Here is a 14,911-nt window from a genome sequence, read left to right on the forward strand (position 1 = left end):
TGTTTGAAAATTCAGTTTAAGTGATTAATTAATGTTGAACATCTGTAATGTTGGTGTTTGTATGATGAATAGTTAAGTCAGGATAAGGTTTTACTCTAAAATACTAATTTCCAGGGAGGCATACTTCACCGTCTTTGAGTGCTATACATTCAGACTGTGAAACAGTAAACATATTATGATTGACCAGCAAGAATTTACTGTAGGCTTCACAGGTGGCGCTAGTGGTAAATAATCCGTCTGCCAATGCTGGACACGTCTGCCAATGCAAAAGATGTGGGTTCCATCCCTGAGTCGGGAAGATCCCCTGGAAAAGGAAATGGCAACTCCCTCCAGTATTCTTGCCTGACAAATGCCATGGACAGAAGAGCCTGGCGGGCTACAGTCCATGGGAACGCAGAGTTGCACACGACTGAGTGACTAAGCACAGCATAGAATGGACTGAGTACTATTAAGGATGGTATTAAAGAAGTGAGACATGCTCTTAACATAAGAGCTCCTGACCAACAGTTGGGGAGCCAGAACACTCAAAAATAACCTTAGGAACATACCAGTAAGTGCAGAATAAAAGTAATAGTGTGAAATTAAATGCTTAAGTCCTGAGGGGATACAAAATAAGAATAAGCAGGAGCCCTTTCCAAATAAGATCTTATGTGCACCTCAAACTAAGTAAGGTATCCAAAAGTATCTATAGTAAAGACTAAAGGCTAAAATAATAAAAACAAAATACCAAAAGCTGTCTGCCTTAACACTAGCCCAGAATATCTCCCTGGTGGCTCAGCTGGTAAAGAATCCGCCTGTAAGGTGGGAGACCTGAGTTCAATCCCTGGGTTGGGAAGATCCCCAGGAGGAGGGTCTGGCAACCTACTCCAGTATTCCTGCCTGGAGAATCCCATGGACAGAGGAGCCTGGCGGGCTGCAGTGCATGGGGTCGCAAAGAGTCAGACACGACTGAGGAATTAAGCACGCAGAGTATCTCCAAGGAGAGTGCTAGCTAAGGGTCTGGAACTTCAATCCTTCAGAGTCCTCTGTTTAGCACATCAATCAAATGTTTGCCTTATGCTGCTTCGTTCTTAATCTCAGCTCCAGGGGCGGGGGGGGGGGGGGGGAGATATCCATTTTAGCTAGCCTTAGGTGACACTGGGGTCCAGGATCCTAAATTAATGACTGAGCCTGCCTGGATCCCACCCATGCGCTCCAGGTCAAGCCTTGGTCCTCTCAAGGCTCTTCTTTCAGCAAGCTAAATCCTCAACGGGCTTCTCTTGTGGCTCTGCCGGTAAAGAATCCGCCCGCAATGCGGGAGACCTGGGTTCGATCCCTGGGTTGGAACATCCCCTGGGGAAGGAAAAGGGTACCCGTTCCAGTATTCTGGCCTGGAGAATTCCATGGACTACAGTCTATGGGGTCGCAGAGTCGGACAAGACTGAGCGACTTTCACTCACTCACTCAAACCCTCAACGTCTGCTATCCACGTCCCTGCCTTTAAACTCTTCTAGCTTACATCTTCCACAACTTCTTCTTTCGAGGCCCCCTCACTATTATTTAAAAATCAGTGCCTGAGATCCAGCTTTACTAAAAATACTCCTTCCTGTTTCTCCGTCCCCCAACTCTTGGCTGAAGCAGCTGAATTTCGAGAGGTCACTTGGGCTCATGAAGTTCAATGCTTCTGCGGCTCTGGCGCACACACATGCACACACATTCTCATCCTGCGGGCCACCCAAGGCGCTCATACCCATACAGGATGGGGTAAGGAGACGGGCGCTCACCACAGAGCTAAACTGGCTCTTCTTTGGAGCTACAGCTTCTGGAGAATGGTTCGGTCTCCTTTTGCGATTGAACGAATTAATCTACTTGATGTTTGCTAAAGGGCAAGGACAATGTCTCCTCTACCAGACAAGAAACTTCCTGGTGATGGACACTACCCTTTCGTTCCTTTCCCAAGCTCCCATTCCTCACCATTTTGACACAGGATAGCTGTTAAACTTGTTTCTTCTGCAAAACATCCCTTCCCAACTTTGAGTTTATGCCCATAAACGGAAACGTCCTTTAGCCAATTCGGCGACGAGGGGGTTAAATCTCAACAACCTGATGGATTCTGGGGCTTTCCTTCCTCGACTTCAGAAATTAAAACGACCAGGAAGGGAAATTTTGCCCAAGGTAAAGATGAGAACCGTTAACTTCAATTGTCAGGCTTCTGCCCCAAACAGGAATGGCTACCCACGCCTACAAAGGGTGTCATTCCCCTAACTAAACATGGCTGGCCCCACTTTCCACCACCGGAGCCACTTCCTGCCCAAGTCCAAAATGGCGCTCAGTAGCCTCACCAGGGGAACGAACCTCCCAGAATCCTCTCTGACCCGTAAAGTTAAGTGACGCAAACCCCAGCCGGAAGTGGAGGAAAAAGCGCCTCAGCCCGCGGCGCCTGCGCAGAAGGCTCTAGACGCTGAGAAGCAGGAGGCACTTGGGATCGTCCGCAGGATTGGGACTGCTACAGAGGCCGCCACGGAGCCCGCCGGAGCCACCGTTCCTGCTGCTGCCGCCGCTGCCCGAATCATAACCGTCGGGCCGCAGCAGCCGGCAATGCCTCGAAGGAAGGTGAGAGGAACAGGACGGGAGGGATGGCGGGTTTCTAAAGACAGTCGTTTGAGAAACATGACGCAGTTGGCCACGCCTTACAATGATTGGGTTCCAACTTGCCGCTCCCCCGAATCTAGCTTAGCAACCCTCTTCTGTCCATACCCAACAGAAAAATGTGGGCCCGACCCTGGCCTCGGCCTATGGTTGCAACTATTCCCGCCCTCTGCTTGCCTGGCTCGGAGGCGTTCTTCTCGTTAATTGGTCGCTGAAACGTCTAGAAACATGTTGATTGGCTGGTGACACCGCCCATTTGGGCTCAACGGTCACCTCCCCGCGTGTGGGGGCGGTGTCTGGGCCCGGCTCTATCGCTGTCCGAAAGGCCGTAGAGAACGATCTCTCCTCTCTTGATTGGGTAGGCCTGCCAGTCTGTCCTGTGGGGGCGCGGTGTATCGGGACCGCGGTTGGGTGACTCGAATCCCCTCCCTTCCGTCTGATGATGCTCACAGAGGCGGAGTTTTGGAGCATCCTTCCTTTCCCCGCGGGGGACACAACAAAGCCGAGAACTGGGTGGTGGAGAACCAGCGCCCACTCCCCAGGGATCTCACTCTCACCTGTTGCTCCTAAGCTGTGATTTTTCCTTGTGTGCTTAGTTAGCCAGCGCCTACAAAATGCAGTTCGTTAAATCAGAAACTTTCTAGAATTAGATGGGGTTTATGAGATCACCTAGGGACACCCCCACCCCTTCTTTTCTCAGCTAAACAAACAGGCTTAATGGAGTACCCCAAGCCGCTCAATTAGGCAATGCAGAGCCGGGACTCCAGAACAAATCTAATTCAATTCAACAAATGTTTATTGACTGCTTTTTACCTGCTGGCTGCTGGGGATTCAAAAATTAATTAGACATGATCCTTGGCTTAAGGAAATCTGAGTCTGATGGGGAAAACAGACTCGTAAATAACTTGAAAAGATCTAGTAAATTCTCTACTTGGCAATAATAGACAAAGCTTAATGGCAGGAAAGTGAGAGAGCAATTAAGTCTGCTATGGAGTAAGATGGGAAGTAGATTAGTGAAAGCCGGGAGAGAAGAACTCGATTCCATGATCAAGTCAGGAAGGTGATGGTCAGAGATGGTCAGGGATTCAATATCTGAGTAACTGGACCGGATGACTTTTAAGACGCCCCTTTTATTCTGTCAATTTTCTGTGACTGTCTCTGGAGCCTCCACTCAGTATCTGGGCAGATTAGCCTTGGAATATTTGGAAAGTTGATTGTATTTTTGTTCATTTCTGCAGAAATGTTTCTCTTCCCAGAGGCTTTCAAGTATTTATACTTTTTAATGTCTCCTACAGTGATGTACATTGATAGGTGGTATTTATGTTAAGGCTCACCAAATGCAACAGTAGTACTGGTGCCTTGGAATAGGCCCACAGTTCTCTTTCTGCAGTTCCCAAATACAGAGAACTTGTGAAAATGTGTGCTTTTTAGTAGCTTATTTGGTGGCATAAACTGTCCTGAGGCGATTTACAGTTTTTGTGTGTCTCATTTAGTGTGAATGTTTATACATTTTGCTGCAGAAAGGGTATTATTTGCAGATGCATGCAAATTTTTCCCTTTCCAAAAATCTAAAAGATTATGAATTCTAAACAACTGGTGCTTAGGATTTTGAATAAAGAACTTCTATCAATAATTTGAAGCTTCAGTGTTGTTTTTGGTTTTGTTTTTTATTTTTTTAGCAAATGTATTTCTCTTTCTGGTTTAGTCAAAGGTATAGTGTTAATAAAAGTTAACACTTTTATTAGCACAGTTGATAAAAGTTATCTCTGTGGCTAATCATGCCTAAGAAGGCTAACAATTGGTAAATAATTATTAATTGAAAAGGTGATTTTTAAAAACTTTCTATTTGCTACTGCTACTGCTGCTAAGTCACTTCAGTCGTGTCTGATTCTGTGCGACCCCATAGACGGCAGCCCAGCAGGCTCCCTCCTCCCTGGGATTCTCCAGGCAAGAACACTGGAGTGGGTTGCCATTTCCTTCTCCAGTGCATGAAAGTGAAAGTGAAGTCGCTCAGTCGTGTCCGACTCTTAGCGACCCCATGGACTGCAGCCCACCAGGCTCCTCCATCCATGGGATTTTCCAGGCAAGAGTACCGGAGTGGGTTGCCATTGCCTTCTCCAACCTTCTGTTTATGCTTACCTATAAGTCTTTATGTGCAAGTCACTCCCTTCCCCCCTTTCTTAAAGCACTTTTGGCATTCAAATGGAGAAACTTTAAAAGTAGATAACATAAGAAAGAAGAATGTTACTCTCTTTCTCCCTAAGTTCTTTTAGGACCATGACATTTTGAATTAGTGTGTGGTTTTTAAAAATGTAATAACTGTTCATGGAGACTTTGAACAAAAGCTACTCTAAAGTTCAGTGGGGTCTAGCACTAACATTTTTCTCATTACCCTTGACTTACTGTAAGTACATGTTTTATGTCAACCAGACTGTTTTGAGTAGAATACTTTATTAAAGTTTGTTGTACTGACCTAATGAACTTGTTTTAGAATTATAATAATACAGTAAGAATTCTTCTGTATTTAATAAAGGTGCATTATTTGTCGGTTGTTCCATTTAAGTAAATAAAAGGAACGTTTGAACTTGGTGTTATCAGCATCACAGTCTGTTTTATTTCCAGTGTTAATTCAAACCCACTGAGTAAATGTTTCTGTGCTAATGTCTGAATCTATGGTGTTACAGAGGAATGCAGGGAGTAGTTCAGATGGAACCGAAGATTCCGATTTTTCTACAGATCTTGAGCATACAGATAGTTCAGAAAGTGATGGCACATCCCGGCGATCTGCCCGAGTCACCCGCTCTTCAGCCCGGCTAAGCCAGAGTTCTCAAGGTAAAAGACAGCTTCCTTTTTCATGATCACACCTCACAGCTTATTGGACATCATATTATTGTGCTGGTTAATGTGGAAACTGGTCCCTTGTCTGAATGTTGATGACAGAATCTGGTAAAATACAGAATAAATGACTGCGAAGTATTACGTGTTTAAAATGGTTCCATTTGGGGAACTGTCTGATTTGTAGACCCAAAAGAACTGTGTCTGCTTTAATAGATGTGTGAAACATGAATGTCCTGAGTCATTTAATTTTTTATAGATTGCAGTTTCCCAATCAGTAAAATGAGAGTGTTATCTTTTCACTTCCTAAAAGTGGTTTAGGCCTAGGGACTTAAAGTGGTCTCTTGAAGAACTTGTTATTATAGGAGGCCTAGTACTTTGAAGCGAAGTGAAATGAAAGTTGCCCAGTCATGTCAGACTCTTTGTGACCCTATGGACTATAGAGTCCATGGAATTCTCTAGGCCAGAATACTGGAGTGAATAGTCTCTCCCTTCTCCAGGGGATCTTCCAGGTTGATCTTTGATCAACCCAGGGATCAAACCCAGGTCTCCTGCATTGTAGGCAGATTCTTTACAAGCTGGGCCACAAAGAAGTCCCAGTACTTCTAAAACCATGTTTAATTATACAATATAGTCAGGTACAGTTAATAAATAGAAACAGTTGACCAGCTGTCAATTGTAAATACCCAGAATTTTGCTTTGGTGGTAGAGAATGGGGAATCTCGGTTTTGGAAGGTTCTATAGTGCAATTGGCCATCTGGGCTTAGATTTGGAGGGTATCCCTGACCCTCCTGGCTCTGCTCTGGGATTCTCTGGGGAAGACAGAAAGTTGTAATTAATACAGAAAGCCGACGAGACGATCAATTAAGAGGGATAGTAAATTAAGAAGGAAAATATAAAATACTTTGAGCACTTAAATAGCACTGATTTGGTTATTGCTGTATGAGCATGTTGCAGAATAAGAGAAAAACATCTATTATTTTCCAAGCAAGAAGGTGGAAACCTTCTCTTTTAGCAACTGTTCTTTATTTTTGAATCTAATATTTGAGCTGAAGTATAGATGTTTCTTGATTTCTCAACTTTAAGTTTTTATCTTTTGGTACAATGGGAATATTGATAAATGGTGACTATAATTGAGGTACTATGCTATGTTCTGGAATACCATGATAGAAAAATCACACTTCTTGCCCTCAAGGAGCTTACAGTATAGTGCAGGATGTAAACTGATATGATAATGTATTGTGGAGTGGGCTCTGAGAGAGGTTGGCATAGAGTGCTGTGGAAGTCCAGAGGTGGAAATCTTAAAGGATCTAGTAGGAATTTACAAGTTGAAAATGGAAGAGTGGTATTATAGGCAGAGGGTATAATATATGCAACAGATTGTGCATAAGTGTTCTTAGAAAGTAATTGGCCATGCACTGCACAGCTGAAAGTTGTAAATATTCAAAATAACTAGGAATTATTAGGTTGGTGCAAAAGTAATTGCAGTTTTGCATTGTCGAATTTTGCCATTTGATACTGGAGTACATTCTTGAATAAAAGTAATTATCTTACATATCATCTCAGTGCTCATTTCTTGGTTTATGTTTTTGCTAATGAGTTATTACTTGCTGTTTATTTTTATATGTATTTTAAACTATGGAAATGATGTTAGACAAAAAGCAGATTTGAGCAATTTTCTTGTTCAAATTCAAAATGGGTCATAAAGCAGCAGAGACAATTTGCAACATCAGCAACACATTTGGCCCAGGAACTGCTAATGAACGTTCAGTGCAGTAGTAGTTCAAGAAATTTTGCAAAGGCCTTCAAGATGAGGAACACAGTGGCCAGCCATTAGAAGGTGACAGAGACCAGTTGAGAGCAATCATAGAAGCTGATCCTCTTACAACTACATGAAGAAGTTAACCAAGAACTCAATGTGGCTTGTTCTACAATTGTTTGGCATTTGAAGCAAATTGGAAAGGTGAAAAAGCTCGATAAGTGAGTGCCTCATGAGCTGACCACAAATCAAAAAAAGGATCGTTTTGAAGTGCCATCTACTACTAGGTTGGTGCAAAAGTAATTGCGGTTTTGGACTGTGAATTTTAAATCATTATAACTAAGCTCAAACACATCTTTATTAATCAAAATAGGAACCATTAAAATCAACACATTATTGCAAACAAGAAATAAATTTATTTGTGTAGTGTAAAAATCCATGCTTTAGAATTCAATGAACTCTGGGAAAGCACTTTCTGCCTCCTGCTGATTGTGGAAGCATTTTCCCTGCAGAAAGTTGTTGAAATGCTTGAAGAAGTGGTAATTGGTTAGTGAGAGGTCAGATGAATATAGTGGATGAATCAAAACTTTGTAGCCCAGTTTGTTCAACTTTTGAAGCATTGGTTGTGTGACGTGTGATCAAGCATTGTAATAGAGAAGAATTCTCTTGATAGTATTGGTTGCAGGTGTTGCGATTTTCAGTGCATCTCATCGATTTGCTGAGCATACTTCTCAGATGTAATGGTTTCAGAAAGCTGTAGTGGATCAGACACCTGCAACAGGCCACCAAACAGTGAACGTGACCTTTTTTTGATGCAGGTTTGGCTTTGGGAAGTGCTTTGGAGCTTCTCTGTCCAGCCACTAACCTGGTTGGTCGCTGGTTGTTGTATAAAATCCACTTTTCGTCGTCAAGTCACAGGTGATAATCCAATCGATAAATGGTTCCTTGTTGCATAGAGAAGACAACACTTCAAAATGACAATTTTTAAAATTTTTGGTCAGCTCATAAGGCACCCACTTACCAAATTTTTTCACGTTTCCAATTTACTTCAAATGCCAAATGACTATAGAAAGTCAACGTTGACTTCTTGGGCAATTTCTTGTGTGTTCGTAAGAGGATCAGCTTTGAAGATTGCTCTCTATTGGTTGCTGTCACTTTCTGATGGCCAACCATTGCATTTCTCATCTTGAAGGCTCTTGTCTTCCTTTGCAAAACTTTGTGAACCACCACTGCACTGTATGTTCATTAGCATTTCCTGGGCCAAGTGCATTGTTGATGTGTGAGTTGTCTGCTGATTTATGACCGATTTTGAGCTCAAGTAAAAAAATTGCTTGAATATGCTTTTTGTCTAACATCATTTCTATAGTCTAAAAATAAACAGCAAGTAATAAGTCATTAGCAAAAAGATAAAGCAAGAAACGTGCATTAAAATGATGTATAACATAACCACATTTATTTAAGAATGTATTCCAATATCAAACAGCAAAGTTCAGCAATGCAAAACGACAGTTACTTTGGCACCAACCTAATACCTGAGCACTTAGTCTCTCTAGTAACACTTTATCACCAGTAAGTTACACAACTCCTGAGGACACCATTCACACTATGATTCATGTTACATGGCCCTTTCTAAAACAAAATGTAGACTACATTGTAAATGGAGCCCCTTGGAGATATGCAAACTGAAAACTGAGCTGTGTGCTAAGTTTTACAGGAGAGTTTGAGAATTTCAGTTTTCTTTGAAGAATCTGTAAGATTTACATATTAGGATCTTCTGTTGTTTAAAATAGACTTTAACTTCTGAATTGCTTTTTTTCCTGTAAGTGTCTTCAGATTGGAGATGTAAAAGAACTATTGGCTGCTTCAGAATAGATTTCTGCATCCAAAAATTTTTAAAGTTGTATCCCTGCCTTACCCTTTATGAATCTAGTATTATTTTGCTTTAGAGTGTCAGACAGGGTAATCAGGAAGAAAGAAAGGTCCTTTAAGAAAGGAAATATTTGTGTATTGTTATATCTTTAGTAGTAGAGTATCTCTTTTCTGGTGGGTTAAAGGAAGAAAGAACATGTAGCTAATATTTATAAAGCACTACATTTAGATATCTAAGGATCTTATTAAGTCCCTTATATGATTTATTTCACTTATTTCTCACAGCAAATGTGTGAGGAATGTGTTACTAGTATTTTCCCATTTTTTTAATAGATCAGGAAATAGGCTTGGAGAGATTAACTTGCCCAGTATGCCCATCTAGTTAGTATGATGAAGTGGAATTGAATTACATTCAGCCTTGATTCCAGTGCCTAAGCCATTAATTCTGTGCTGTACTGCACCTCTCTACCATCTCTATGTTGCTTGTATGTAGGAGAACCTACATGCTAATAAGTCACACTAATGGAATATAAAACAGATTTCTTTCTTTTTTCTTTAATTGTTTTATTATTTTTAAAATCGGGATCAGATTCCAGTCCTGTTCGAAATTTGCAGTCTTTTGGCACTGAGGAGCCTGCTTATTCTACCAGGAGAGTGACCCGTAGTCAGCAGCAGCCTACTCCAGTGACTCCGAAAAAATACCCGCTTCGGCAGACTCGTTCATCTGGCTCAGAAACTGAACAAGTGGTTGATTTCTCAGATAGAGGTGAGTGGGTATGGGTGATTTGGACTCATTACAGAGAGGATCTAATCAGTTTCCTCTTAGAAGAGGCTTGGAGCCACTGCAGATAGATGCCCAGTACAAAATTCAGCTAGGTGATTGCTGTTTGTCTGATTCCTTTCTTACCTCTTGCTGAGGACAGTTTGATACTCTGCTACTCTTGAGGTCCAGAGTAGCTGGAGTATTATTTGATCTGGCTTGCAATAGGCAAAAGAAACTGACGACCTCTTACTGACAGATAAAGAAGGCTTAAAGCAGATTTTCTTGCAGTCATGCTTATGGGTCCATTTATCTCTGAAGTTCTGAGGAGGAATGACTGTCAGTAATGGGGAATGAATGGTAGGCTATTGAGGTTGTGATTCACCAGGCCAAATTAGAGGCCTTAGAGCAAAGACTATGGACTACTGAACTTCTAACCTGCCAACATGGTCTGTTGGTTTGATGGCATCATATTTACTTTCTTAAAAAAAAGTGGCCAGTATTTGAAAAAACAAAGATTCTATGTAAAAACATGAGTTACTAGTTTCTTTTAAAAAATGGAAAGCTCTGGGAACGTTAGGTGGCCATTCACTACATAATTGACTGGAACTGAATAGTAGTTATCCCTTTGAGAGAGACAGTCGGCTCTTGATTTGGCCTTGCTCAGCACTAGTAGGCATTTGGTTTGCAACACCTGATTCAGAGTCAAGTCCTTTCACACTCACACCAGGTATGTTCAGTGTCATCCAGAAAGAATCATTTTCATTTATATTCCATTCTATGTATCTCCCAGCAAGAGAGTAGGATGATAGTGTTTTTTAAAAGTTTATTTCCATCCAGGTTTGATTATTCATGATTTGGGGCTTGGGAGAAGCACAAATTAGTGAAATGTATCATGTAAACCTCAAATGGAATTTTAGTCAGAATTTAAAGTTGCAGAAGAGGAATGCTGTTATTAGTTTTTCTTCATTTTGCATTTAGTTTTATGGCAGATAAATGGCAAAAGTTCCTGGTTAAATCACAGGAAGAGGATCTTGGGAAGCCTGTAAACTCTTCTGAATATAATAACCCTATAAGTAAAATAAACTCCATTCCTGAGTTTTACAATTGTTTTACTTTAGAAACTAAAAATACAGCTGATCATGATGAGTCTCCACCTCGAACGCCAACTGGAAATGCCCCTTCTTCTGAATCTGACATAGACATCTCCAGCCCCAACGTGTCTCACGATGAGAGCATTGCCAAGGACATGTCCCTGAAGGACTCGGGCAGTGATCTCTCTCATCGCCCCAAGCGCCGCCGCTTCCACGAAAGCTACAATTTCAATATGAAGTGTCCTACACCAGGCTGTAACTCCCTAGGTAAGTGTGCCTCCACCTCATGACACCGTGGATTGTGTGATTTTCTTTCTCTCTGGAATTAGGATCACCCATAAATGTTTAGTGTTCATTACGACTTAGTTTCTTAGGCTCTTCAATGACCACTGCTTAGAATAACACTGAATTGCTCACTTGGATAAAAGCATTCCTGCTTCTTGGCTTATTGTCCATAATAACAGATTTGGTTACAAGGAAATTAACTATGATGCACCATTCAGTTTATTGAGAACTCCTCCCAGTGAAAAATTCTTTATTTTTTCCAACAAAAACAGAACGTCAGTTATCTCCAAATACCTCATTGTATGGTGCATAGTTCAAGCGTATCGAGGACTAATAATAGAGTGTAGGGTGAATAAATTATGGTTGTATGGCCATAGCTATTAAGGAAATGAGAAAAACATTTTTTGATCAAGAGGCACTGAAAGTGAGGAGTATAGATGAGACCCTGACCTTTTGTGACTTTAGTAGTTTTAGGTCTTGTGGCTTTGTATGCTTAGAAGTATAAACTAGATAAATATTTCTTCTCAGATAGATTAATTATATCATTGTTTCCTTAAGAGTTATTTTTTCTCCTTACTGAGGGATTCTAGTAATGTTTTAAAAATCTTACGTGTGTTCTTTAAGTGAGCTTAGGTGCAGATGTTGGTCTAAACTTTTGTCTAGAGTTGGAAGGTGCTGATTGGGAGACAATGAGCCTCTCTTTCTGTCTACCAGTTTAGCCTTTGAATGTGGCCTCCAGGTTCAGAAAAAAGGTAGAACAGAAAAAGTTGCTGCTTTGCAGACTACCAGTATGTTTTCCCTAGTATTTAATTACCAGCAGTTTCTTAGGTAATTTCAACCCATCAAATGCATAACTAGAGCAGAGTTCCCCTGGATGCTATACCAGTTGTTACTTGAGGTAGTTGTTTCAGGCCTAAGTCAATTTCCTTGAGATAAATAATGAAAAACTAAGAATAGATGGTATTATACAAATACTAATGCAAGAGATAGCTAATATACTTTAAGAGGATCTCCTTGCCACACAGCAAGAGAAGGAATTTTCAACTCTGCTTGTTGCTGTCCATGCATCCTTAAATTGTTCCATTTATTTTATGTACTGTTTAACCGGTCATTCAGTGCTTACTGAATGTTTTCCTGTTCCAGGCACTGTTTTAAATTCTGGGGGTGGAGTTGTGAACATGTCAAATTCCCTACCTCTTGTAGCTTGTGGTCTAACTGGGGAAGACAAACAGATGTATAACACATAATCCGCTAGAGATGTGTGCTGTGAGGGTAGGATACTGCACCTGCACACGAGCGTGCCGTGTAGGGACAGCCACTCTGATACGCTGATACGTGAGCAGAAACCTGAAATAAGTGAGAGAGTGAGCCATTTGAGTCTGTGGGAGAGAAGCATTAAGGGCACAGGGCACAGCAAGTGGACAGGGTCTGGGGCAGGAGAGTGCCTAGCCACCTTGAGTAATGCTTTAGGGGCCAGTGTGCCTGGGCATATAGACCAGAATGGGGAGGAGGAGATGAGGTTAGAGTAGGGGTCTGATTTAAGTGTTATTTATGCCCTGAACTCAGTACTCTGAATGTGGTAGACCAGAGGGTAAATATAAATCTTTTGCATCATAGGGAAGTTTACTTTGACTTTTGGTTTTAATGTCTGGCAAAGCTTGAAAAGTATGAACTTGAGCTTCTGCAATGATCCTTGATCCTGTTCCACTCCTCGTCTTAGCCAAAACAATGTCATTAGGTTTGAGGGTGGGGTGTGTTTTTTTGGGGTTTTTTTTTTTTTTTGGTAATTTTGGTATGAAAGTATGATGTGCTTGTGAAAAATTAAAACCCTTTAGGAGGGCTTGATTGCTAAGTAAAAGTTCTCCTTTATTCATATCCCCAGAATATGTCCTAGATATAAAAACTGCTATTGGTAGTTGTGTATGAATACTTCTAGTAAGTTCCTATACATACATAACACATGTATATGCACACATATATTTCTTTCTCTGTTGTTATTTATAAAAAGGAATATAAACAATGGTTGGTTTGACATCTTAGATATTTTACATTGTTGGCACTCAGCGGTCCCTCTTGTTTAAAGGATATAGAGAATTCCATTATATTTGAAAGTTCAGAAATTACTTGAATTACCCTGTATTGATTGATATTTATATTGTTTCTCCTTTTTTAGCTTTTAAAAGCTATTTAGAACAGGACTCTAATTGATAGCCTTGTATGTATATATATTTTAGTGTCTTTCTAGAAATCTACTGGATGAATTCATAGCAGTGGAATTTGCTAGGTTAATAGAACAGCTATCATTTATAAACTTTTAATACAGGCAGATTGGTTTTAGTTGACATATTATAAAATAAAACAAACTTGAATAATTTATTTAGAAGTTACAGATAGATGCATAATATCTAAAAGGCTTGCTAGAGCCATGATACTTTACATTTTGTACATAGGTTTTGATCACTGAGGGTAGTTTTTGGTGTCTAAGATAAATGTGTGGATCTCTAAGATTGCATTTTTAATAATATGTGCTGTGCTGTGCTAAGTTGCTTCAGTTGTGTCCAACTCTGTGATCCTATGGATGGTAGATTGCCAGGCCCCTCTGTCCATGGGATTCTCCCGGCAAGAATACTGCAGTGTGTTGCCGTTTCCTTCTGCAGGAGATCTTCCTGACCTAGAGATTGAACCCATGTCTCTCTTATATCTCCTAGATTGGCAGGCAGGATTTTTAATAATATAGTCTTGGAGAAATGGCAGCCTGCATATTATTATATTAACTCTTGTTCTTGGGTATGTGTGCTCAGTCATGTCCAACTCTTTGTGACCTCTTGGACTGTAACCTGCCAGGCTCCTCTGTCTATGGGATTTCCAAGCAAGAGTATTGGAGTAGGTTGCCATGTCCTCCCCCAGGAAATCTTCCTGACCTGGGGATCAAACCCACGTCTCTTACATCTCCTGCATTGGCAGGAGGGTTCTTTGCCACTAGTGCCACCTGTAAAGCCCTGTATTAATTTTCCTCTCCTGCAATACTTGCACTGTTTTTACCCTTTATTTGTTTATTTATATATTTTTTGGCTGCTCTGCCCAGCTTGTGGGATTTTAGTTCCTCAACCAGGGATCAAATCTGGGCCCTCGGCAGTGAATGCAGAGTCCTAACCACTGGACCACCAAGGAATTCCGTGTTGCTGCTGCTGCTGCTAAGTCACTTCAGTCGTGTCTGACTGTGCGACCCCATAGACGGCAGCCCACCAGGCTCCCCCGTCCCTGGGATTTTCCAGGCAAGAGCACTGGAGTGGGTTGCCATTTTCTTCTCCAAAGCATGAAAGTGAAAAGGGAAAGTGAAGTCACTCAGTCGTGTCCAACTCTTTTGCTACCCTTTAAAGCTTACTCTCTAAATCTTGTGTAATTTTTAAATCTCTTTTAAATGTCTCCTTTACTACAAATTAAATGTCTTTTTTCCATGAAAGAAAGAATTTTGTAGATTTGCAGCTTAACTTAGCTAATTTATCTCATTAGCATTGTCTCACCATCTGTCTCAGTCTTAGATGTTTGATGAACGTTTTGATTGAAGAGACATATAAAAATGAAATAATCAATTACCTGTGTATTTTCACAAACCATGTGAAAAACAGAAAAATAAATACCCCTTTAGATAAAAAAGAGCTTTCTGTATTGTCTTTTCTA

The 14,911-nt window shown here is 41.0% G+C and overlaps 1 protein-coding gene across 2 annotated transcripts in view; it reads left to right on the forward strand.

Annotated features, from left to right (window-relative positions):
- Positions 1–2,423: 2,423 nt before the first annotated feature.
- KAT7 (lysine acetyltransferase 7) overlaps positions 2,424–14,911 on the forward strand; it is a 34,766-nt gene continuing 22,278 nt past the window's right edge. For both annotated transcript variants that reach the window (XM_086355482.1, XM_086355483.1), the window contains exons 1-4: positions 2,424–2,592; positions 5,313–5,460; positions 9,681–9,857; positions 10,973–11,212. In XM_086355482.1, the coding sequence (XP_086211608.1) occupies positions 2,578–2,592; positions 5,313–5,460; positions 9,681–9,857; positions 10,973–11,212 (580 nt within the window). In that variant the 5' untranslated portion in view covers positions 2,424–2,577. The remainder of the gene's footprint in view (positions 2,593–5,312; positions 5,461–9,680; positions 9,858–10,972; positions 11,213–14,911) is intronic.

This window comes from Bos grunniens, chromosome 19 (assembly GCF_055505025.1).
Source record: "Bos grunniens cultivar Pamir isolate PY7600 chromosome 19, Bosgru_T2T1.0, whole genome shotgun sequence".
Lineage (NCBI taxonomy): Eukaryota > Metazoa > Chordata > Mammalia > Artiodactyla > Bovidae > Bos > Bos grunniens.